This window comes from Physeter macrocephalus, chromosome 9 (genome assembly GCF_002837175.3).
Source record: "Physeter macrocephalus isolate SW-GA chromosome 9, ASM283717v5, whole genome shotgun sequence".
NCBI lineage: Eukaryota > Metazoa > Chordata > Mammalia > Artiodactyla > Physeteridae > Physeter > Physeter macrocephalus.
Window position 1 is genome coordinate 4,408,757 of NC_041222.1, and position 24,365 is coordinate 4,433,121.

General features: G+C 45.0%; 1 protein-coding gene across 17 annotated transcripts in view; it reads right to left on the reverse strand.

Moving 5' to 3' along the window:
• The window catches only part of TTLL11 (tubulin tyrosine ligase like 11), a 197,239-nt gene that overhangs the window by 116,576 nt on the left and 56,298 nt on the right, over positions 1-24,365 (reverse strand). For all 17 annotated transcript variants that reach the window (XM_055086987.1, XM_028493556.2, XM_028493555.2 and 14 more), the window contains exons 4-5: positions 20,115-20,210; positions 19,244-19,359 (exon numbers count right to left, since the gene is read on the reverse strand). In XM_055086987.1, the coding sequence (XP_054942962.1) occupies positions 19,244-19,359; positions 20,115-20,210 (212 nt within the window). The remainder of the gene's footprint in view (positions 1-19,243; positions 19,360-20,114; positions 20,211-24,365) is intronic.

The window sequence follows — 24,365 nt, forward strand, 5'->3', positions numbered from 1 at the left end:
CCCGGTTCCCCTGCATCGGCAGGCGGACGCGCAACCACCGCGCCACCAGGGAAGCCCTAAATGTTAAACTTTCTTAAACAAGAAAGTAGCTGGCCATGTAACACTCAGTAAATGTGATGTGGATGATGATGACAGAGAAGGAGGCAGGGTGAAACTACAACAGTCTCCCCGACGCTCCCTGGTTTTTTCCCGTGTGTACTTCAAGGGCTCGAAGCAAAAGGGAGCTGTCCCTCGAAGCCTGACGGCAGAATATGGGCTTGAGAACACTCCAGGCCTGTGTCAAATTCCCACTAATGATTTTTCAGCATAAATTAAAAGGAGTGAATATTTTCTAATGGCTGCTACAGAATTACATGACGGCTTCCAGGAGAATCTACAGAAATAGCTGAAGTCAGAGGGATGGTCATTCTCCTGCATGGAAGCTTCTCGTTAATTTAATTTCTTCTTTCTTTCTGGCTTGTGGATCTGCTTTGTACGAGCTGAGTGAAGAGAGATGCGTAACAAGCCACCCGGTACCCCAGCCTATTTCAATCAGCCTAAATCGGGAGCACTAAGAGTATTGCATAGCAAGTGGAATTCAGTATGACACTAATACCACCACCACCAACGATAATACTTTTTAAAATTTATATATAATCGTATAATTTACAAAGGACGTTTAAGTCTTCTCTTTTGACTTTCTATTTTTTCTTGAGCACTTATCATGTACCTGGCATTCTAGTGGATTATCTGGCTTAACTTTCACAATGACCTGGCATCACTCCTATTTGACAGGTGAGGTTTAGCCAGGTGCAGGAATTCGTCTAGGATCACACAGGCTGTCAGTGGAAACTAGGGTTGGAAACCGGGGTCTGTCAGACTCCAAAGTTTGTTCTTTTCACCCCTGCTCCTCTGCTTTCTGTGAGGTAAATGTGATTGTTTTTATTTGGGGGGGGGGTCAGGGAAGCTGGGGAGGCACTGTTTTCCCACACCTGATGTTTCTTTCCATGTGACAGGAGTGACTTAGGGTAATACTTTTGGCCTCTCGCCGCCCCGCCCTTGCTCTACTCCCCTGAGGAAATTAAATGCCTTGTATTTGGAAGGAGAAACCAGGTGAAAGCAGCTCAGTCCTTCCTCCCTTCCTCTTGGGAGACAGGCTCTGCTGCTCACCAGGGGCTGGGCTGGTTCCCCAATCCTGTACGAGCCTCACTTGCCCATGGACATAAGACACATTCTCAACATCACCTTCTCCATGATGAAGGTGATATTTTGGCCCTTATGCTCTTTACTCCTCTGTCTTATTCTCAATTAATTCAGAATTTAGGTAGAGAGGAGGCTGCTGATCGGGCCTCCTTCAAGGGTTCTCATGATTGTGATCCTCATTTTACAGATAAAGCTCAGAAAAACACTGACCTCTTTCCTAAAGAAAAGACAGCATGAATGTCAGCACATATGCGATAAACAGCCCAAAACATTATTTGCTGTATGAATGTAATTCCTTTACTTCAGATTAGGACCCATAGTTTAAGGAAGAGAAAAATGGGAGAATGGGGTGATATCACCAAAAATAACTCAAATGTGAAACAAACCGAAAGAGAAAACCCAACCTCAAATGACAACATCATAAATCAAGAAAATGCCATGCCCCTACCAATTCTGAGATAATACATAAAGCAATTTGAATGTCACGAAGAGCCTGGAATAGAGAATTAACCAAAGCATTTCTCATGGCCATCATCAAAAAGTCTACAAATAATAAATGCTGGAGAGGGTGTGGAGCAGAGGGAACCCTCCTACACTGTTGGTGGGAATGTCAATTGGTGACGCCACTATGAAGAACAGTATAGAGATTCCTTAAAAAACTAAAAATCGAGTTACCATATGATCCAGCAGTCCCACTCCTGGGTATATACCCAGAAAAGACAAAAACTCGAATTCGAAAAGATATATGTACCCCAGTATGCATAGCAGCACTGTTTACAATAGCCAAGACATGGAAGCAATCTAAATGCCCATTGACACATGGATGGCTAAAGAAGTTGTGGTACATATATACAATGGAATACTACTCCGCCATAAAAGAGAATGAAATGCCATTTGCAGCAATATGGGTAGACCTGGAGATTATCACACTAAGTGAAGTAAGTCAGATAGAGAAGGAAAAATGCCATATGGTATCACTTACATGTAGAATCTAAAAAAATGAACTTATGTACAAAACAGAAATAGACTCACAGACATTGAAAACAAACTTATGGCTACCAAAGGGGAAAGGGGCAGGGGAGGGATAAATTAGGAGTTTGGGATTAACAGGTACACACTACTACATATAAAATAGAAAACCAACAAGAACCTACTGTATAGAGCAGGGAACTGTATTCAGGACCTTCTAATAACCTATAATGGAAAAGAATCTGATCGATAATAAGTATACGTATAACTGAATCACTTTGCTGTACACTTGCAACTAACACAACATCGTAATTAAACGTCAATACAAATAAAAATTTAAAAAAACAAAGCATTTCTCAACTACGAAGGAGTCAAGAATCAGTTTATGGAGACACCCCCCCATCCAAAAAAAAAAAAAAAAAAAAAGCCAACAATAAGCCTTATGTGGGGAATAACCAAGCTCAAAAACTAAGCACACTTTTTGGAGCCAGCTATAATTTGGAACTCATCCAGAGATTCCCCTGCTGCCAGAATTCTACCTAAATAACAAGCCTGAGACTTATTACTGTTATTATCAATAATTGAGACAACAGAATGTTGGAACAGAAAGGGTCCTCAGCAATCAAGCCCAAGCCCCTCGGTGAAGGAACGAAGAAAGGCCAGGTGACAGAGCTGTGTGGAGGAGCCACACTGAATTACCTTGGCGTCCACAGGCTCCACAGGGAGACGCAAGTCAATAGCAGAGGCAAACTAGGACCCAGGTCTCCCACTCCAGCGTGCCTTCCCTTTCTTACGTTTTGTGGCCCGCAGTGATACTTGTATGTCCACCTCTCCGATGCCACGCACTCACACTGTTGTGCTATCATAGGCCACGTCAACAGGCTTCCGAGACCAGAGGAAAAGTTGCCCACAAACAACTGGTAGATTGAAGATTTAAACCAGGGGAGACACTGGGCCACTTCTACAATAACTCAGCACAGAGATGAGCACCATTCTACCCCCTGATTATAAGCACGGGTTCCCCAATTTCAAAGATGCTAGAACTGAACTTGGGCAGAGGATAAACGCAGAGCCAGGTACCGTCGCCCTCACGAAGCACCCAGATTATAACAGCAACAAACGATGGCCTTCGGTATCAGAAGTACTTTTAGAAACACAATGCTGTTTCTCTTCTTCAAACTAATTAACGTTCGTAACTAGGCTGAAGTGTCTCTTCTGAGTGCAGTGGAGAAGCAAATCATTCTGGTTGGAAGCAAGTAGCTGGACGGTGAGAGACTGTCAAAAACACATTTAGTGTTTTTGGCAGTCTCCAGATAATAAGCACACTCCAGATGATAATAAACACAACTTCCAGTTAAGCCACCCTCAAATATCTGGCACCTAATACCTAGTGGTTTAAAAGCAACGGGTAAGATGGGCAGAGTCTAAGGGTTTTTAAAGGATGAAATCTCCCTTTTTCTATATCCCTCTTTTTAAAGGGAATAAATCACATGCACCTAGAGAAGTGCAGCATTTTCACACCACAGAGATTCTAGAGGTGAACAAACCACGGCCCAGAGAAGTGCGGGGACTTGCCCAAGGTCAAGCTCAGAGTGAGGCCCAGGACCTTGACCACCAGCCCAGGTCATCTCCCACGGTCAGAGCTGCCCTTCCATGGGAAGACTGTTCTTATTTAAGGTTCCCAAACCCGTGCACGGCAAAGAGGAGAGGTTCCTGAAAATCTATGGAACCCACTTTCATTTTGAGGCACAAATTGAACAAACGTTTTGCATCAGGGATTATCTTGATTAAACTATTTATATGAGCACCGTTGATTTACCTTAGTCTTGCTAAACTTCATTAGGCCGTCCATTTACTTATATAAATTCCTGTTGGCTCAAATATCTTAAAAAGTAAAACACACGTAACTCGCATGGTGGAAAACTGTATTTTTAATCTATATGCACCTGTAGGAATTATAATAACGATAATGCTAATACCATTTATTGAATGCCTACGTGCTCAGCACTGTGATAGGCACTTTATAGAGTAACAACAATAAGGATAATTATAAAATAACTATCACTTATTGAATACCTAACATGTGCAGTCATTATGCTGCGTGTTTAAGTACTTTAATTCATTTGATGATCACAGGCATCCTGTTAAGAAGTCACCGCTATTATTTCACATTTTACAGATGAAGGAATTGAGACTTTGAGAAGTAACTGCACTACATCTCACAGTGAGCAAGACAAGAGTCAGAATTCAAACCCAGGCCACTGGATTCCTGAATCCTTTGTCTTTTCCACTACACAACGCTGCGCACGCTTTATAGAAAGTACTGCTTCAAGTTCTGTTTCCAGCAAGGACATTTATAGATGCAAGGACATTTATAGATCCAAGGACAAACTAAATGATGCTAAGACAACCTGTTCCCTATAAAAGTCTCAGACTTCATGATTTGGAACAAAGTAACTCTGCTACCAAATTCCCTGAAGAAAAATCGAGCTCACAGCTTCAGGACAATCGGATAAGGCTGAAAGGCTGAAATATGAAGTGGTTCCAAACTACAGTGAAATTTGGGAGTGAAACACAATTTGTCTGTTGCTCCATTTTAAAATATTCATGAGGCAAGGAAGCATTCCCATTTTTAATAATTAAATGGCTAAAGTGCAACCTGATAAATTTACTGTCCATGAACGATGCATTCCTAGAAGGGCCTAAGTTCGAATCATCAGCCCCACAAGCTGTCATGTTACAGTGCAAAACCAAATGAGACAGAAATGTTGCTGTTGCCTAGAGAAGAAATGTTCCCCACCACTTGTTCTCTTGTACAGAAAGTCTGAGTCAAAATTAAGAAATCATCTAGGACTTTGCCTGCAAACCAGCTGGAAGAGAATGAAGAGACGAAAAGAATAATGCAACATTTTCCCTCATTAGAAGAATTGTTTTAAAAGGGTGTGATTTTGCCTTAAAGGTTAGATTTTACAATCATGTAATATTTTACTTGTCTTGGGAAACCCACACAGAAAGGCAGGGAAGGGAAACAGATTAATAAAAACTTGCATTTATGAAGTGGCCCTGTTTTGCTTTCTCAGTCCTGTGATCACATGCAATGTACGTGACACCTGTGAGTAGAGTGATGTTAAGTTGGGGGCTCCTGTCTCTGTGTTATTGGCAAATTACCTCCAGTGGCTGCCCTCACCAGGGGCATGTCCGTCTCTTTTGTATACGGATGAGTCCTACTGACTGCTCTACCCCCATGGTGCCAAACCCCAGCAGGGGCTGAGGGGCCACTGCCCTGAGTCCTCAAGTGGTTTGGGACAGACCCAAGACCTGGGACTGGCAGGCAAGTGGTTCGTAAAGTGTCGTGTTGGGCCTGGACCCGCAGCGTTGGTATTACCTGGCACCCTGCTAGAAATGCAAATGAATCAGAAACTCTGGGGCTGGGACTCAGCCATCTGGGCCTTGACAAATCCCCCAGGTGATTCAGATGCCCGTGCCTTGCAAGGGTGGATGGAGTCAGGAGTGGGTAGAGGAGGAGGGCTGGCAGGAAGTGGGGACCTCCATGTGTTCTCTTTCTCAGGCCCCACAAATGTTAGAGACAGGTCTGCACGCAAACTGGTGACGATTAAACCAGACCGCAGACGTCATGCACCTCTGGGACTCCAGAGGTACTTGCAGAATGAGTGTGCCCAGAGATCTGCTTTGGCCCCTATTTGATCCTCACAACGAACCTGCACCAACATCCCACTGTGCAGATGAGGAAACCGGGACTCAGAGGGGTTAGGTGACCTGTCCAAGGTCACACGACCAGGCACTGAACCCATGTCTGTTTGATCCTAGAGCTGGTGCTCCTTCCCTACATGCAGCCATTTAGTCTTGGCTTGAATACTTCCAGCTACATGGAACTCACTACTCACTACTACTTTGAGTCTACCATTATCATTTCAGGCAAAGTAAGGTGGTGGTGATTTTCTTCTTCCTTCCTTTACTTGAGCTTAAATCTCTCTGCAAATTTCAGCCATGTTTCCTTGTTCTGCCCATTGGGGCCTGCAGAGAGTTTATCCCCTCTCCACATAACCACCTTTCAAGCTAAAAATGGTAATGCCATCCCCTGGGCTCTTTTATTCTCTTTCACTCTCTCCTCCCGGCAGAAGGTGTCCAGAACTACTTCCTAATCAGGCTCCTGAGGACAGATCCCAGTCTTGATCCCTTACGGCACCTAAAGAAGTCATGATGTGCAGAAATATGACCTATCTGAGGCCTTGGCTGGTAGATTTGCACAAACAGACAAACATTCCCATCACTGGCAACCTCCCGTCATGTGTGGAGTCCAAGAACCCCAAGCCTGTGGAATGTCCCATTGTTTCTCTGAGTCTTAGTTTCCTTGCCTGTAAAATGGGGTAATGACTCGTACCTGCCTGCTCTGCTTGCACCACTGGCTCTGAAACAACTCTGTGAGCTGCAGAGCACTGAACAGGTGTGGAGGTGACAATGGCAATGATAACCAGTAGAAGAGGAGGCAGATTGGGGAAGCCCCATGAAGCAGGTCCTGCAGAGAGGTCCTCCCTGCCTGCCCTCCACCGAGCTTACTTCCTCCATCACCCCTCCCGCCAGGGCATGGGGCCAAGTGCTCGCGAAGGACACCAAGGCACCTGCACAGCTCCAAAAGCCGAAAAGTAAATTAAGACAGCGCGATGATTTGTAAAAGGTGCCTTAAAGACAGTATGTTTCTGTGCCCAGCAACTGAGCCAGCAAGCAGGGCAGAGCTCTGTGAGCAGGATGCCGGGAACGGAGTTAAAGGAGGTCAGAAAGACCGGCAGTCAGGACCTGAACCCAGACCTCCTGCCCCGGCTCACCCCACTTCACCACAGTTGCCACTGAAATCACTTGACAGACAGTGTCCGGTGTGCCCATGTGGACGTGCCAGTCTACCCTAGGGAACAGCTATCCCCATAACGGCCCCACCCCCTCGTAAGACTCCAGTCCACTTACCCAGCTACCTAGCAGACAGTATACCTGGAGGTCTCATGACCCTGCATCACGTCTCCCCAAAGCTGCTACATCCCCAGGGCTCCCTGGCACCCCCAGTTGCTAAACCAGCCCCTTTCTTGACTCCTCCTTCACCCTCACCTCTCATATCCAACGCATCCCCAAGTCCTATCCACCCATCCTCCTAAATGCCTCTTTTTTTTTTTTTTTTTTTTTTTTTTGGCTGCGTTGGGTCTTCGTTGCTGTGCGCGGGCTTTCTCTAGTCGCGGTGAGCGGGACTACTCTTTATTGCGGTGTGTGGACTTCTCATTGCAGTGGCTTCTCTTGTTGCGGAGCACAGGCTCTAGGTGCGCAGGCTCAGTAGTTGTGGCACACGGGCTCAGTAGTTGTGGCTCATGGGCTCTGGAGCACAGGCTCAGTAGTTGTGGCGCACGGGCTTAGTTGCTCCGCGGCATGTGGGATCTTCCTGGACCAGGGCTCAAACCCGTGTCCCCTGCATTGGCAGGTGGATTCTTAACCACTGTGCCACCAGGGAAGTCCCTAAATGCCTCTTGAATACATTTCTCTCCACCTACCACTGCCCCCTAATCCACACAGCCACCAACTCTCACACCTCTTAGCTGCCTCCACATCCTCCCTGGCAGTTTGGTTTTCACGCTGCAGCCAAAGTGATCTTTTTAAAACATAAATCTCATCATGTCAACCTGCTATTTAAAACTTTTCCATGGTTGGGATTAACAGATGCACACTACCATATATAAAATAGATAAACAACAAGGATTTACTGTATAGCACAAGGAACTATATTCAGTATCTTTGTAATAAACTATAATGGAAAAGAATCCCAAAAAAGGATATAGATATATACATACACGTATGTATAACCGAATCACTTTGCTGTACAACTGAAACTAACACAATATTGTAAATCAACTATACTTCAATTAAAAAAAAAAAAAGTTGTCCATTGCTTTTAGGCTGAAAAGCAAAATGCTTGGACTAAGCCATTAGATCCTGCAGCACCTGGCCCTGTCTCCTGACACCCTCCCTGCTTACGCACTATAATCTTGCCACCCGGGACTTCTTTGTTTCACCTGTAAATTTGCAGTACACCACGTATACAGAAGAGCGTATAAAACAGGTGCACACATTTAAAGAATAATTCTAATACTTGTGCCTCCACCACCTGGGTTAACAGAACACAGCCAGGATCTCAACCGCCCACCTGTGCCCCTCGCCACTCCCTCTCCCCAACCCCGTCCGGAAGTAAACATCTTAAACTCTCTGGTCATTCTTCCTTGCTTTTGTAGGGTTACGTCTCTATAAAACAACGTTTAGTTTTGCCTGTCGTGCGTTGGAACCATACCGTGGATATTCTTTTATGATTCGCTTCTCTTCCTCAACTTGAATATCAATGCACAGAGGTACATCATTCACGCATTTCCCATTGACGTATAGTCTTCCCGCGAGTGAACACCCAGGATAAGTGCATTTTTCTGTTGGTGGACAGTTAGATTGTTTCCAGCTTGTAGCTTTTACGAACAACCCGGCTGGCGTTCTTTCTGTGCTGTGAGAGCCCCGTGTTCTGTCTTGCCTTCGGGCCCTCATGGGACTCATTTTCTCTGCTGAAGCCTCTCTCACTGCCTCCGTCCTGCTCACCTTGCTGAGCTGGTGCACCCCACGGAGGTGTACAGTCATCCCTGACCCAGCCCAGGACCCACACATAACAAGCCCATCCACGCGTGCGTGCACGAGTTCATTCGTGCATGTGTCACAGCAGCTTCTGGCGCTGCAGAGGCCTGGCCAGTCTGGAGGAAGAAAGAGAGCCTCTCCAATCAAGTGAAGGCTCCCACGGCGACAGGAAGTGCACACGCTGAGCAGTCAGCTCCCTGCTGATTCTCACGCTGTGATGTGAGCACCCAGCGGAGGATGAGCTTGGGGGCGGATGCTACCACTCTGAACCTTCAAGTTCCACCTTCTTCCCCCCTTACATTAGCCTCTGTGATGAGAGTTGCAAGGGGCTCTTCTGCTGCTTAAAAAGTGAAGGGAAAAAAATGGAAATTGAATAAAAAATAAAGGAAAGAAAGCAGCTGGAGAATATTGCCCACCATTTGGTGCGATAACCAGGGGCTTTCAAGTGATGACTCAAACCAGCTTTGATTTTGAGCTTTCATTCCTTTTAATCTAGCAGATAATTAGAGGGAAATCAAATGCATCCTGACACTATGGAGAGCAGTATGGCGTTTCCTTAAAAAACTAAAAATAGAGCTACCGTATGACCCAGCAATCCTGCTACTGGGCATACACCCTAAGAAAACCATAATTCAAAGAGAGTCATGTACCACAGTGTTCACTGCAGCTCTACTTGCAACAGCCAGGACATGGAAGCAACCTAAGTGTCCATCGACAGATGAATGGATAAAGAAGATGTGGCACAGATATACAATGGAATATTACTCAGCCATAAAAAGAAGCGAAATTGAGTTATTTGTAGTGAGGTGGATGGACCTAGAGACTGTCATACAGAGAGAAGTAAGTCAGAAAAACAAATACCGTATGCTGACACATATATATGGAATCTAAAAAAAAAGGTTCTTAAGAACCTAGGGGCAGGACAGGAATAGAGACGCGGACATAGAGAATGGACTTGAGGACACAGGGAGGGGGAAGGGTAAGCTGGGATGAAGTGAGAGAGTGGCATGGACACATACACACTACCAAATGTAAAACAGATAGCTAGTGGGAAGCAGCTGCATAGCACAGGGAGATCAGCTCGGTGTTTTGCGTCCACCTACAGGGGTGGGATAGGGAGGGTGGGAGGGAGACACAAGAGGGCGGGGATGTGGGGATATATGTATACATATAGCTGATTCACTTTGTTGTACAGCAGAAACTAACACAACATTGTAAAGCAATTATGCTCCAATAAAGATGTTAAAAAAAAAAAACACATCCATCCTGGCAGCCAAAGATCAACCTGTCGCTGTTGGAGATCAATTCCCACTTACTCTACCACCTCCTCCTTCACACATTTTTTTCCTTAAAACAAAACAAACAAACAAAAAAACCTCCCCAGGTTACATATATTGTTTGACTTGTTTAAATACGACATTCATATTGGACATTTCCCACGACAGATACTCTCTTAGGAATAAGCAGCATTTTCTCTCCTTCCAAATTAAGAACTTCTCATTGCTTTGCAGATTTAAAAACATCCAACTGCAAACTCCCTTTTATGGATGAAGAAGCCAAAGTACAGAGAGGGGAGGAAACTCTGTACCATTTACAGCCGTAAATGGAAGCACCGGGATTCACCCCAAAGCATCCGACTCCAGGGCCCCTACTCTCACCGTTCTGCTGTCTCACCTGTGCATTAAAAACACATGTGCATCTCCAGTCCTGCTTCCTCATGGGTTCTCTCTAGCCTAAGACAGCCTTCTAAATAGCACACAGAGCTTTAAGCACAAGATGCTGGAGATCAACTAAACATTCACCAATACGGAGGCAGAGTCCCAGCCCCTGATGAAAATGATGTTTACAGAACTGTTAATAAGAAGGGGAAATTCCTGTCGCATAAAATGGAGAAAAATTAAAACAGCATACAAAAATTACATAGATCGTATGGCCTCAACTATAAAACAATATAGACAGCAGAAAACGATACCGTTTTCATGAACTAAAAAGTTAATAATGATTAGCTCTGGGTGGTTGAATTTGAGGGAGATTTTTATTTCATGCTATACAGTTTGCAGTATTTTCCATTTTTTTTCTACGATGAGCACATACCACTTTTATAATAAGAAAAAATTTCATAAGAAGCATGTAGCAGAGAAGCAGGATCTGTCCTCTCCAGCCCCAAGCGCCATTTTGGAAGCATGATTGGCGGTCCTCCCCGACCCTGCCTAACCCCTTGGCCCAGCTTCCTGCCTCCATCCTTCCTCCCCCAAGCTTATTTCTATTTTCCTCACCGAACCAAGCCCAAGCAAATGGTGGCCCCATCTCCTTCAGGAAGGCTGCCTTGACCACTCCAGGCCAGCCACTAGTTGAATCATAGGAAACTGCCACTCTTGTAAGTCAAATAAAAAAAAAGATAGAATATCAGTAATTTCCTATGATTCCACCTCATCCTTGGTTCAGCCTGCCTTCTTCTGAACTTCTAGCATGTTCCCAGTCTGGGACTCACGACTGCATACGAATAATTTTCTGTCTGGTTCTGTTCTGTCTTGCGGCACGTGTAGATCTTGCTTTAAGCTGGTGTTCTCTGCACACTGGCTTACATTTTATTCATTACGGTTTTGAAGATTATTGAATATGAATTAGCCACCTAGCTGGCCACAGAGCCCTCACAGGAGATGATCAATCACTCATAAGCACCCACTCGTGTTCAGTGATTGAAGCTAAAGGGATGAGTCCCTGCCTTAAAGTTTGGGCAAAGGCATGAACCCAACCCGATAAGGATAATGCCTTGTGTGTGCACGTCTCCATAGTGTGCTAAATACCTTCTCATCCACTCTCTCAAGGCAAGAGCTAGACACACCTGGCTTTAAATCCCAGTCTGTTGCTTATAACTGGTGTGGTCTTGGGCCTGCCACTCAACCTCTCCAGGCCTCGGTGTCCTCCTCTTAAAACAGAGGTAGTAATAGCACCTAGTGCATATGGCTGTTGTGAGGACAAAATGGGAATAAAGGTAAACACCACTGTGCCATACACAGCAACCACTTAACAAACAGTCCCTTGTGAAAGAGGCAGAGCAACTACTGTCACTCCCTTTTCTTCTCTTGTTTTGTTTGTTTGAGGTTGTTTGCTTTTGTTTTTTTTTCCGATGAGGAAACTGGGCTCAGGGAAGTATACTGACTTACCTGAGGCCAAGTAGAACTGGTATCAAAACCTTGATCCTAAGCCCAGACCGCAAGGCCTCCTTCCAGAAAGCTAACAACGCCTCATTTAAAAGCACATGAACAGTTAAGGCTCACTGGAGCAACTCATGAGGAAATTTCCAAACACATTTGCTCCCCCATCACTACCTGGAATAACTCTGGAAGGGCCCACGCAGAATTCCGCTCTGCCGTTTCCCCAAAATGCTGACTGACTGGCCATATGCTCATCTCAGTTCCCATCTGCTCTGCACCCCGGTGAGAGGGAGAACCGGCCTGCCTGCCGGCGGAGGGGCCCTGCTCCAGTCTAATGGTCCCTGAAACGACACTCTCACATCAGCTCAGGAAATCCGCCTTCCCCGTAAGTCTAGGAAATGGTTCCTGCTCAACAGACTGCATGCAAAAGAGGCTTTTACTGGTTACTTCTGACTTAACGCTTAAACATTTTCGAATGGAAGAGAGCTGTCTGGTTTTATTTCATGCACATAAAATAATGCATGTATCATTAGTCATTTCCTGTCTGTTCTTACGCGAAAAGGCACACATTTTTCTAGTTTGCTGACTGGCACCTGAAATGTGAAGCCTTTCCGGGTACGGCGGGCATGATGTATCCTGAAGCCATGACACCCCAACCCCAGGCAAATCGCTCTAGCTCCCTGGAGCCTCTAATGATAATAGGACTGTTGGGTTCTTAACTTTTGGAAAATACGATGAAACTTCTGACCTTTTCTCCAGGAAAAATACACATAGACGTAAGATTCTGTGTCATTTCAGGGATCACAGACAGCCTGAAGGCCTTCACGTTTTCAACTCAGGCTGAAGACCAGCTTTGATTCACCACCCACCTCTGGCCTCTGAGTCTCCATCTACGTCCCCATTGGCACCTTCTCTCCAATAATCCACTTCATGCACCTGTCTCACCAGCTGACTCATCTTCCCACGTTTCCCCCACAGAGCCCCGTGCCTTTGTGTCCTCCCCCAGGGAATCCTTCCATCCATTTGCCTGTTCTGAATATTACTCATCCTTTCAACCTCAGGCCCAGGGCCACTCCTCCTTGTCAGTTTTCTGGTTTCTTTTTTTTTTAACTCTTCTCATCAGGGAATAATCTTTCCCTTGTTACTTTGTCTTTATGTCTAGGGCACCTTGTACTTTCTACCCCGTAGATATTACGTGTAGGTCTTGCCTCCATTACCGGCCTGTGAGCTAATTCACTTCTGTAGTCTTCTCCCTGGCACACAGTAAGTGCTCAATAAATGCTCGAAATAATCAGTATCTGTAATGCTGGCATGGTGTAAAATGAAACCCAAATGAATATGCGAATATTCATCTCTCTGTGACCCAGACCCCTTCCTGATTTATGTGAAATCTTCAGAGGTGCTTGGGGTCAGGGTGTGCTCATCTGTAGCGTTTTGCCACAAAGAAATCATTAGGGGTCAACAAAGCCCCAGAATTTCAACAAAATGTCAGCTGTGCACACGTGGATGGGCCATTCCATCCATGGGGTGGTCGGATGATTCTCCTGAAAGAATGCCTGTTTCCAGAAGAATACTCTGGAAAGTAAGAAAGATAATGTTCTACATTCACAAAGGCATGTTTAGTCTAGATAGTTTAGGAACCCCTCTTCTCTGTCGTTGAGGGTATTTCACTAGGACATACTGTTAAGGGGCAGAGATCTGGGCTTGGAGACCTCTAATTAATGTGTTTTTGAAATTCTTCCTCAGGACAGGACAGAGTTACATTCCTTGGTCAAACTATAAGCCCCCAGCGGTGAAACCGAACCACTGGGAGATTTCTTGATCTCTCTTCTCTTAGAATGTTTTGCCTTCATCCTAGATTCTATGTAGAATCAACCTAATTTGAGGATTCACCTAATGCACTGGTTCTGAACACGGCACAAAATCCAAGGGATACACCTGGAGTCAAGGTCAGAGTGAAGCCTGAGCTCCCAGTGAAGCCTTTAGAGGACAAATGTCTCTGAATTAGGGCCAAAACTGTCCCGGCAGGCTGACTCCATCCTTCACATAGACCTGGTCGTCAAGGCGATAGGAGGGAAGGGAAACTGGGAGAGGACCATGGACCGGTGCTGTGGGAAAAGGGGCTTCTGTGCCTTACATAAGTCATGTTCCAAGTGTACACTTTTGAATAAGAGGCAAGCAGTCTACCCCCCAGCTCCCAGGCACTGTGTGGCATTAAGAAAATCCGCTCAGATTACTCCAAGCCTGTCCCTGGCTTTATTTATATTACTCCGGGTCCTAAAGGGTTATGATTCCTGAGAAAGGAAGGTGGTTACCAGAAACATCTACAGGAAGAGGAGCAAAATACTAGTAAAATGGCTCCCCCGGGGGTAAACCGACCTTCCCAAAACTAATCAATAGATGGAATAATCACCTTGTTTTTAAAATAATTGAGCAATGCAATTTATTCACTTCTGCTTCTGATAGAAGTGTTTACAAAGAAAGGCTTGGACTCCCCAAATACCTTGAGAAAAGAGGAAATTTTCCTTTGATTTCCCTGATTTCCTCCTTCAGCAAATGACCCACCTTCGTCATCTTAGTTTTGTCTTGTACGATTCAGACAGGCCGAAGCATTACATACACAACTCACATAGGCTGCTTCAGGAGCTGGTGACTTATGTGTCACCAGCAGCATAACTTTAAAGCAGCCCGATGGACCGCATGGTGACCCTAAGAACTAGCATTTGTCTAATCCTCTCAGATGTCCTGAGGGTCTCTCATCTGTGTCATTTCCCACGATGCCCGTGACAGTCCAGCCAAGGAGAGCCCTTGATCCCCATTTCAAAGATGAGATCAGAGAATAAAGCGACTTGGCCAAGCTCATAGTGCAATGATCAGAGATTAAGGACTTCAACCCAGACCCGGCTGATGCCAAGTCCAGTGCCTTGTCTGGACACACGCTTCTCCTCTGCCCGGGATGCTTGGGAGGGAGGTTCTTGAACCAGGGAGCTGACCGGCACGATGGTTTCTAAGGTCCCTTCCAAATCTAATAGTCTGTGCTTCTATCAATAAAATGAGGGGGTTGGATTAAACCAGAGGTTTTAGAAACTTCTTGTAGCAGAAAAGATCCTTTCCTCTCAAAGGAAATCTCTAGGATGCCAAAACATAACATAGGTCATCCCAGCTCCCCTTTGGTTGAAAAAGAAATGACTTCCACGCACATGTCCATCAAGTGACAAATGGATAATAAAATGTGGTATATCCATAGAGTGGAATATTATTTGGCCACAAAAAGGAACAAAATACCGATACGTGCTACCACGTGGGTGAACCTCAAAAACATGGTAAGTGAAAGAAGCCAGATACAAAAAACTCCATGTACATGAAGAATCCAGAATAGGTAAATCCAGAGACAGAAAGTAGGCTGGTGGAGGTGGGGATGGGGAACGATTGCTTAATGGATACAGGGTTTCCTTTTGGGGTGACAAAACATTTTGGAGCTAGAAAGCAGTGATGGCTGCACAACATTATGAATGTACTAGATGCCACTTTTATATGGCTAATTTTATATTGTGTGAATTTCACCTCCATATGTGTGTGTAGAGATATATGCTGGTTCTAGAATCCTCCCCTTTTAGCCTCCCCCTTCCCCTGTCCCTGCAGTGCCTCCAAAGGACCCTAGTATGTAAATCAATAGAGTCACCAGATATTACAAAAAGTCATCATAGTTCAAAACAGCTCTCATATGACAGCTATTTTATTCCTTCAGGGGCCAAATGTATTTTCTCTTAACCTAACAAATAAATTTGCCTGGGCCAGTGACATCATGCTACTTGGAAACAAAACTTTCCACTGGTAGCCAGCTCCACTGTCAAGTCTAGTCCACAGTGATCTAACAGCTTTGGTTTTAGGATATGTCATTGGTTTTAAACTCGAAAGTCTGCTTTAAGTATACCAGAAAAGATCATGGTAACCAAGCATTACCTTTTGTTTGTTCAAATTCTCGTAGATAATTTTATTGTTGAGCAGTAAACTAAGCGTTATGAAGTCCCTACTATATAGTAAAAGTCTTTCACATTGTTTCATTTAAATGTCATTATTTCCATTTTATAGAAAAGGATACTGGGGCTCAGAATAGCTCTGTACGTCCGCAAGGTCAGGATTTGAATCTCAGTCTCTTCAGCTCAAGAGAAAGTTCTATCATCTATGGCAAGATGGGTCTCAGCAGGGTTGCGAGTTCCCCTCCCCAAGGGAGGCATGAGGACTGCATTCAGTCCCACCGAGGAACTGACCCCAGCCTACCGGCCCTTCTGGGGTGTGTGAAGATGCACGACGCACGGACACACGTGTCTGGTGCCCTTCCAAGGCCCCCCTCTGCACCTTCCCCGAGCGGTTTAGAGATATGAAGAGTTCAGGACATCTATCTACCTTTTTTCTTTAGTCTGTGCAGGAAAAGGGAAAGCCCACTTCAACAGTCTTGCTGACAAAGCGTACTCAGGAAAGAACTGATGAAGGATACATCAGACCCTCTTTTGCTAAGGAGTTGACGGGGAAGGCTAGGATACCATTTGTTTTTAACTGTTTACGTTGGATCCTACTCAAACACAAGAAACCCCAGCTTCTAAAGTTAACTGCCAGCCTAGAAGTCCATGTGACATCATTTCCTGCAGTTGGAGTGACCTGGACCCAGACTGGAACACACAATTCAGCGCTACAGCACTGTGCAATATATGTGGGCACAAATATGGTACTTTTCCAAGTTATACTGAAACATTTCTACATAAAAGAGTTGAGAATAATTTCAGCCTTTTCGTCTGTATGGTAAAGTTATTAAAATGGTAATAATAATTCTTTACATAAAAATGCACTTTACAGATTACAAAATTCTTTCATGGACAATCATTGCTGGGTTTTTTTAAAAAATGGTATAATTAAGGAAAAATATCAGTAAATGACATTTAGCTATTAACATACACCCTCCTATGGTAGGTAAGAAAAGGGTGAGGTGAAAGCATTTTTCTATTAAAATTGAAGTCAGGTGCTTGAAGCTCTAACTGTTTCTGATAATCAATAAAAAAACAAAAAAAGTCGATGCTTTTTAAATTAAAAATGAGGTGCTGCTACTTATGACTTGATAAGTTGTAAAATGTCTTTCCCATCCTTCCCAATGGTCCTGGGCCCATTTAAATTGCTTTAAAATTTTAGATCTGAGGATCATACGGATCGTACCGAATGCCAGGTGTTGGTGAAGAAAAACAACTAGAACCAGAAAAAGAAAGCTAATCATGTGCGGAGGCCATCTAATGTGAAAAATACAGTAGTACCCTTATCTCTCTTCCTGGTTTTGGTGGCAGAGGTTAAGAAAGCTCAGGCCACACATGGCCTTTGAACTTGTTCCCACCAAAGGAATCAGAAGGCTAATGTGTCAAGGTCATCTTTAAAAGTATCCCCCTGGGCCACACTGGCGTGGATAGCCACCAAAATCTCCCCGCAGTGCAATACGGTCTCTCAAGACCTAACCTCTACTGGGGAGATCAATAACCATTAGAGAGTAGATTTTTGAGAAATGAGTTATATCACAATGAATCTGACCAAACTGCAATTAATCCACTGCTTTTCCTTAGGGATGGCTAAAAATAGCAGCTGCATGCCTGTATGAGTAGACCCATTACCCAGCTGCCACGAGCTGCTCTGAGGATTCTGCAGACCTGACATGCCACCACTTTGAAGCCCTAGTCGGTGGAGGCAGGATCGGCCCACGTGAATCACAGGTGAGTGTGCGCAGCGAGTCTTGCTGGCAATGGATCTGTGCCTCACACAGCAAAGAAGGCGCTGGAAGAGAACTCAGCCGAGCAGGCACCATCCAGCCTGACTCAGAATATGCCAAATGCTCCTTCCGAGTGACGTTTCCTGTAGGGCAGTGGCTCTCAACCTTGGCTGCATGATAGAATCACCTAGGGAACCTAAACTATTTCTGTGGCCAGGCCTCCAGCCCAGGCTAATTAAAAGCATCTCTAGATGTGTGGGTGCTTGCACTGGTATTTATGAAAGCTCTCCAGATGGTTCTAATGTGCGGCCAAGGGGAGAAGCGCTACCGCAGGGTGATTCTAACAATATGTGGGCTTGAGCCCAGCTGGTGAGGGGCTGCAGTAGAGGAACCTGCAAAACACCACTTGCTTAGGGAAGTCAGCATTCCTCGCCATAGCTGACAAGGGCTTTACTTGTCTGGGAGCATTGGAGTCAATCTGATATGTCAGGGGGTACCAGGAGTGCTGTTTGGATTGCTTGTCTTTGATTTTTCTGCCTCAAAAAGGCACAATGATATTCACTCAACACTTACTTTGTGAAAGCCAGGAATCTGGTAACAAAACAAAGCAAACAAAATACCCAAGTGAAACGTCATTCATTTCAGGGGTGATTCCATGGAGGGAGGGGCAGGGTACATACTCCCATCAATATCCCAGTGTAACATCCACTGGGTGGGTAGGATGGAGAAGAATTATAACTGTTGCAAATATTACAGAACTGCCACAAGTTCAATAATTGGTTCTGCAGGTTTTGAAACAAAAAGCTTATATTGCAAGAATGTAAACATCATGAAGAAAATTAAAAGGAAGCGATCCTTACCACGTCGAAGTTACCTGTGGCCCTCTCCTCTGGCATTTTTTTTTTTTTTTTTTTTGGTGGTATGCGGGCCTCCCTCTGTTGTGGCCTCTCCCGTTGCGGAGCACAGGCTCCGGACGCGCAGGCTCAGCGGCCATGGCTCACGCGCCCGGCCGCTCCGCGGCACGTGGGGTCCTCCCGGACCGGGGCACGAACCCGCGTCCCCTGCATCGACAGGCGGGTTCTCAACCACTGGTTCCCCTGCATCGGCAGGCGGACGCGCAACCACTGCGCCACCAGGGAAGCCCTCCTCTGGCATTTTGTACTCTCTCCCTGTGCTTGAGGATCTCACAGAGAAGCACCAGGTGGGCAATGGTGAGCGAGGGGAGATGCTATCACTGGGGGAGTGTGGGATTTTAAAGAAGACTTTCCAGACTCAGATAACAATCGGCTAGAAATTCATCCGCTGAACCCCAAGTGTCGGATTCATGTTGTAGGTCTCCATCTCCTGACTTTGAGTCACTATATTTGGAGGCTGATATTCATAGATGAAACTGTGATTTATTAGACTGCTTAAGGTATAAATCTCACTCCCAATGTTAACATGTTTTAAGAACTTAACTTACCTGCTTAGGACACAGGAAGCAGAGTTGATAGAAATAAATGATATAAAAAATACTTACTGGTTCTCTCTTTTCTTCTTAAATGGGTCCATGAGACGCAGTGTGTCTCTGATGACAGCCACTTTCACTTCTTCATCGACGAGGCTGGGGACGTTCTCAAACACCCCTGGAGAGAGCTTGAAGGGTAAGGATTCCATGTTACAGTGGAGAGAGTGATTCAGCACCAGCTGCCCACCAGCACAAGCCCCAGTGGTTGTACTGTTAGAATTCTCTAAAGGCTCCCTTTATTCTACCTGAAAAATGTCAGTTTCCTTTTACAAATCAACAAAATACATGAAGGGGAAAAATAGCACTATGTGCTTCTCATTATCAAAATGGTACGTGCTCGTTGTAGAAAAATTGGAAAGATGGCAGAGAGGAAGAAAATTAAAAGAATCCATATAATCCCCACAAAACCCAGTATTAATAGCTGGTGTATTTCCTTCCAGTCTTTTTTATGCATTCTTAAGTGGTGGGGGGAACGGGGGGGGGGGGGGGGAGAAAAAGATAACCACTGTTAAATGTACTATTTATCTTAGTGATTCAAGCATGTCGACATGGCTAAATCATATTCGTAGAATTTCAATTAGTTCATCTCCTGAGGCTAAACTAATTAGTTCATGTCAAAACTGATGGAAAGGCTCAGCTGCTTCTACATTTGCAGATCTTAAGAAGTGGAGAATGGCATGCTGGGAAGTTACCATAGGTCGGGTGGATCTTATATTAATAGACGATGTTCAGAGCTCAACAAAACTGAAATCATGTAGGCTTGAACAGAACTTTGCTGGGCAAATCTGAGAATGTCGAATCTCATTTAGCCAAGGGAGCAACAGGAGAGTGGGAACATGCCGTTGGATGGTAATATATTCAATGAGATACTCAAAATACTTACTTCTTGCTCGTGTTCGATTCTCATGCTGGGGTTTGCATTTACTTCAAGTAGTATAGGCTTCAGATTTTTCATGAGAAGAATGTCAAAGCCTAAAATCTGGGGCAGTATAAACATAATTCAGAATTACTCCCTTTAGCTACGGTGTCTTTGCAGGAATCGAGTATGGTATTAGGGGAATCAAGGTGAAAATTAATTCCAACCCCACCCCCAGCCTGGGCCTTGACCCTGGCTTCTCTCGTCCACAGGCCCTCTTCCTCTGGATGTACTTGTCAGGCCAAATGGACAGCAGAAAATTTTATAGGGGCCTTGGTAATGGGATGAGGTCCCATGGTTCACTTCAGCACCCTCGGTGTCGTCTGAAGGGTGGTGGTAAGATGATGACCTCTTCTTTAACAGGTTTTTTATTATGTTAAGGATCAGTAGTAGTCCATCAATTTCTCCCTCTCCTTCTGTTCTCCTCTATTAAGTTGCTTCTTAGCTAGATCTCTACAAAACCCAAGGCTATCTTTCTTAACCTCGGGTATATATCAGCATCACTTAAGGACCCCTTTCAAAACCACTGCTCGTCCCCAGCCCACACCTATGAGTCAGAAACTTCCAGAGTGGAACAAAGGCAAATGTATTTTCCATAACAAATCCCCTGGGTAATTCTGATATACCCTCCTACCTAAGAGGAAGGGAATATTTATTAGGCGCCCACTAGGCACCAATTATGACAAAATGCACCAATTATTCAGAATCTCATTTAATCCTCATGACAGCATATTTGAAGTAGGGATCGTGCTCTCCATTTCACAGAACCAGAAACTGAGTCTCGGAGAGGCCAGCGGATTTCCTGAGACTGCCTCTCTAGCAAATGACAGAGCTGGACTTCACACCCAAGCAGAACTGGCTACATAGTTTGTGGGACCCGGTGCAAGATGGAAATGCAGGGTCTGTTGTTCAAAAAGTATTAACAATTTCATGATGGTGAAACAGAGCATTACACCAAGCGTGGAGGCCTTTGGAGTGTGGGACCCTGAGTGCACAGCCCACACGCCCATGCAGCCAGCCTGCATCCAAGGCTAAGTCCAGCATCATTTGCCAGCCGCCTGCTCTTGAATCTGGCAGGCTGCTGCCTCAGGTGAGGCTTTGTCTTCTGGCCTCTTTCAGTTCCTCGCAGGCCCCATGATCAGGGTAAGCCACCCTGTGCATCTCATTGCCTCTGCTTGAAACAACCCTTTATCGAGATAACATCTCCTCACCCTTGAGACTGCAGGTACTAATTGGATTCGGCCTCGGACTATAAGGACACCAGATTCTTGGAAGGACTCTCATTATGTCTCTAGGAGGTGATAAGCTAGAAAGCTCCTAATGTGAGTGATATAATCCCAGAGTTCTCAAAACTAATGTGGAGAATAAAGGAAAGAAAAAAGATATAGCTGCATCTCCTCCTCTGGAGACTCAAGAAGAAAAGATGAGGGAAAATCCATTTACTTGTCTATATAGAATATGCACTAGTTAAATGATAATTATTAAACTGTAGCTTCATCCTTATTAATGAAATCAGAGCCCGAATGACCATTTCGGGGGGGTAATTCAAGATGAGGTTATTCTTCAGTAAAGGGCAATAAGGATGAAAAGTTGGGAAAAGTCATCCTTACTCTATTTTTCTTTCCCTGGTCATAAGAAGAAAGGAATGGAAATGCAGTAGAAAATGTTACATGTATCACAGACCTGCTTAATAATATATGACAAGTGGATATGAGTGATGAGGCCTTTAAGAGACTCTGGTGACATCATCAGTCTAACTTCAGACCTGGCCTGAGACACGTGATGCTCATGAGGCTACAGAGAATGGAGGGCTGCAGTTTATCATCCTGAGTCATTGACACTTACGTTTTGCTACATTAGAAGTTGGGACTTGTACTTTCTCAGCCTGGGGGGACTCTTCTCAGCTCAGTGCACAGCGGTTTTATGCCTGCACAGCTATAGGGAAGCTGGAGAAGGAGAGTGGCAAAACCTCATCAGCCACAGGGACCTGCACACAGCAGTAGCATAATATTTTCCAGAACCTAAACTTTGGTGCAGGTAGTTGAATGTGTTGGGTCTTGTACAGGAATGCTCTGGAGCCAGATTTGGGCTTCAGTCCCAGCTTGGTCTCTCACACTAGCTGGACAGTTGTAAGCCCCAGTTTCCTCATCTATAAAATGGGAATAGGAATAGTACTTACCTTAGTTCATTCATTCATAAAATACTGACTGCCTCCTATGTCCCAGAAACTATTCTAGCTTCTGGAAATAAAGGAGTGGACTGCACAAAGTCCCTGCCCTTATGGAGCTTACACTCTAGTCGGGGAGACAGGAGCAAATAAAGTTAATGTGATGTAAAATATCTTGCACAGTACCTGACGCATAGTAAGTATTTAATGAAAGTCATCTTTATATTTTTTCACAAGTTCAAGGAAGGAGGAACTTTTTTCCAAAAGTTCAGTGAAATGTGGGGCACCAATGGATCTCAAGAAACAGAATCACAGAACCAGGAGAAGCTTAGGGTTGATATTATCATAAGATCCCAGAATGTCAGAGCTGGCAGAAAATCCGGAATTTTTTTGGTTCAGAGATTTTCAAAATGATGTTCTTTTTTGGGAAGCACTGGGGAGGCCGGATCATACCAACTTTTACCTTTTTTTACATTCTGGGGTTCCCAGGGGAGAAACATAAATATTTTTTTAAAAACTACTAATTTAGGGCTTCCCTGGTGGCGCAGTGGTTGCGCGTCCGCCTGCCGATGCAGGGGAACCGGGTTCGCGTCCCGGTCTGGGAGGATCCCACATGCCGCGGAGCGGCTGGGCCCGAGAGCCATGGCCGCTGAGCCTGCGCGTCCGGAGCCTGTGCTCCGCAACGGGAGAGGCCGCAACAGAGGGAGGCCCGCATACCACAAAAAACAAACAAACAAACAAAAAAACTACTAATTTAGTCTAGCACCCAATTTGCAGACTAGAAACCTGCAGCTTTGAAATGGGAAAACCTCTCTCCAGTTTGGTGGTGGCAGAGTAGGAAATGTCAAATGGAGAAAAAGAACTTTTCAATTATGTGATACTCTCCACCCGTCCAAGTAATTCAGTCAGCAGTTATGTGTTGCTACTTGAGGGCTGCCCTGGGGATTTAAAGATATCTGTCCTTCATCCCTTACCTCTAGAGGCTTCCAAAGCAAGTTGGGGAGAAAAGGGCCCTGAGCCATTAATTGTAAAACTCATGCAAAGGCTCCAAACTACATTTCAATGAGAGGGGATTCCCTCCTGAGCCCCAGAACTACACATCCATCTGCATCCAGAGTATTCCCAACTGGGAGGTCCCAGACTCCTCAAATTCAACACATCCAAACTCACTATCTGTGGTCAGCAGCTTCTAAGATGGTCCCAATGATACCATCTCCTGGTATTCATACCCTTATGTAATCCCCTCTCTTGGAGTGTGGGCTGCACTTAGTGACTTGTTTCTAACAAACAAAGTAGGGCAGAAATGATGGCATATCACTTCCAGTATTAGGTTATGAAAAGACGGTGGCTTGCATCTTGGGATGTATTCTCTTACTCTCTCATTTGCTCACTCTGAGGGAACTCAGAGTTCCCTCTGCCGTGAGTTCCCAGCTGCCATGTTGTAACCTGCCCTATGGAGAGGCTGAGAGGGCAAGGAACTGATGTCCCAGCCAACAGCTATGTGAGTGAGCTGGGGAGGGGATCTTTCCCCAGTAGCCTTGACATGACTGCAGTCTGGACAACATGTTAATTGTAGCCTGTGAGGGACTCTGTGCCAGCAGAAGTCAGCCAACATTTCTCCTTTCTCCTTTACATCTAGCTGCTCACCAACTCTGTACATTCTACCTTCTAAAGAGCTTTCTAGATCTGGCCCATCCCTTGTTGCTCCTAGTCTAGATCAAGCCTGTACCATCTTTCACCTGGACTACTTTAATACCTTCCCCATTAGTTTCCCTGCTCTCAAACCCGACCCTCTAATTTACCTGGCACAAGGGGATGCCAGAGTAATTTTTATAAAAGGCAAATAAAATATTAGCACTCATCTGCCTAAAAATCCCTGCTTACAGAAGGAAGTCCAAGTTCCAGAACATGTCCTGCAAATACCTCTATGACCAGAGTCTGTCTCAGACTCTAGCTTTTTTTTTTTTTTTTTTTTTTTGCGGTACGCGGGCCTCTCACTGTTGTGGCCTCTCCCGTTGCCCGGCACAGGCTCCGGACGCGCAGGCTCAGCG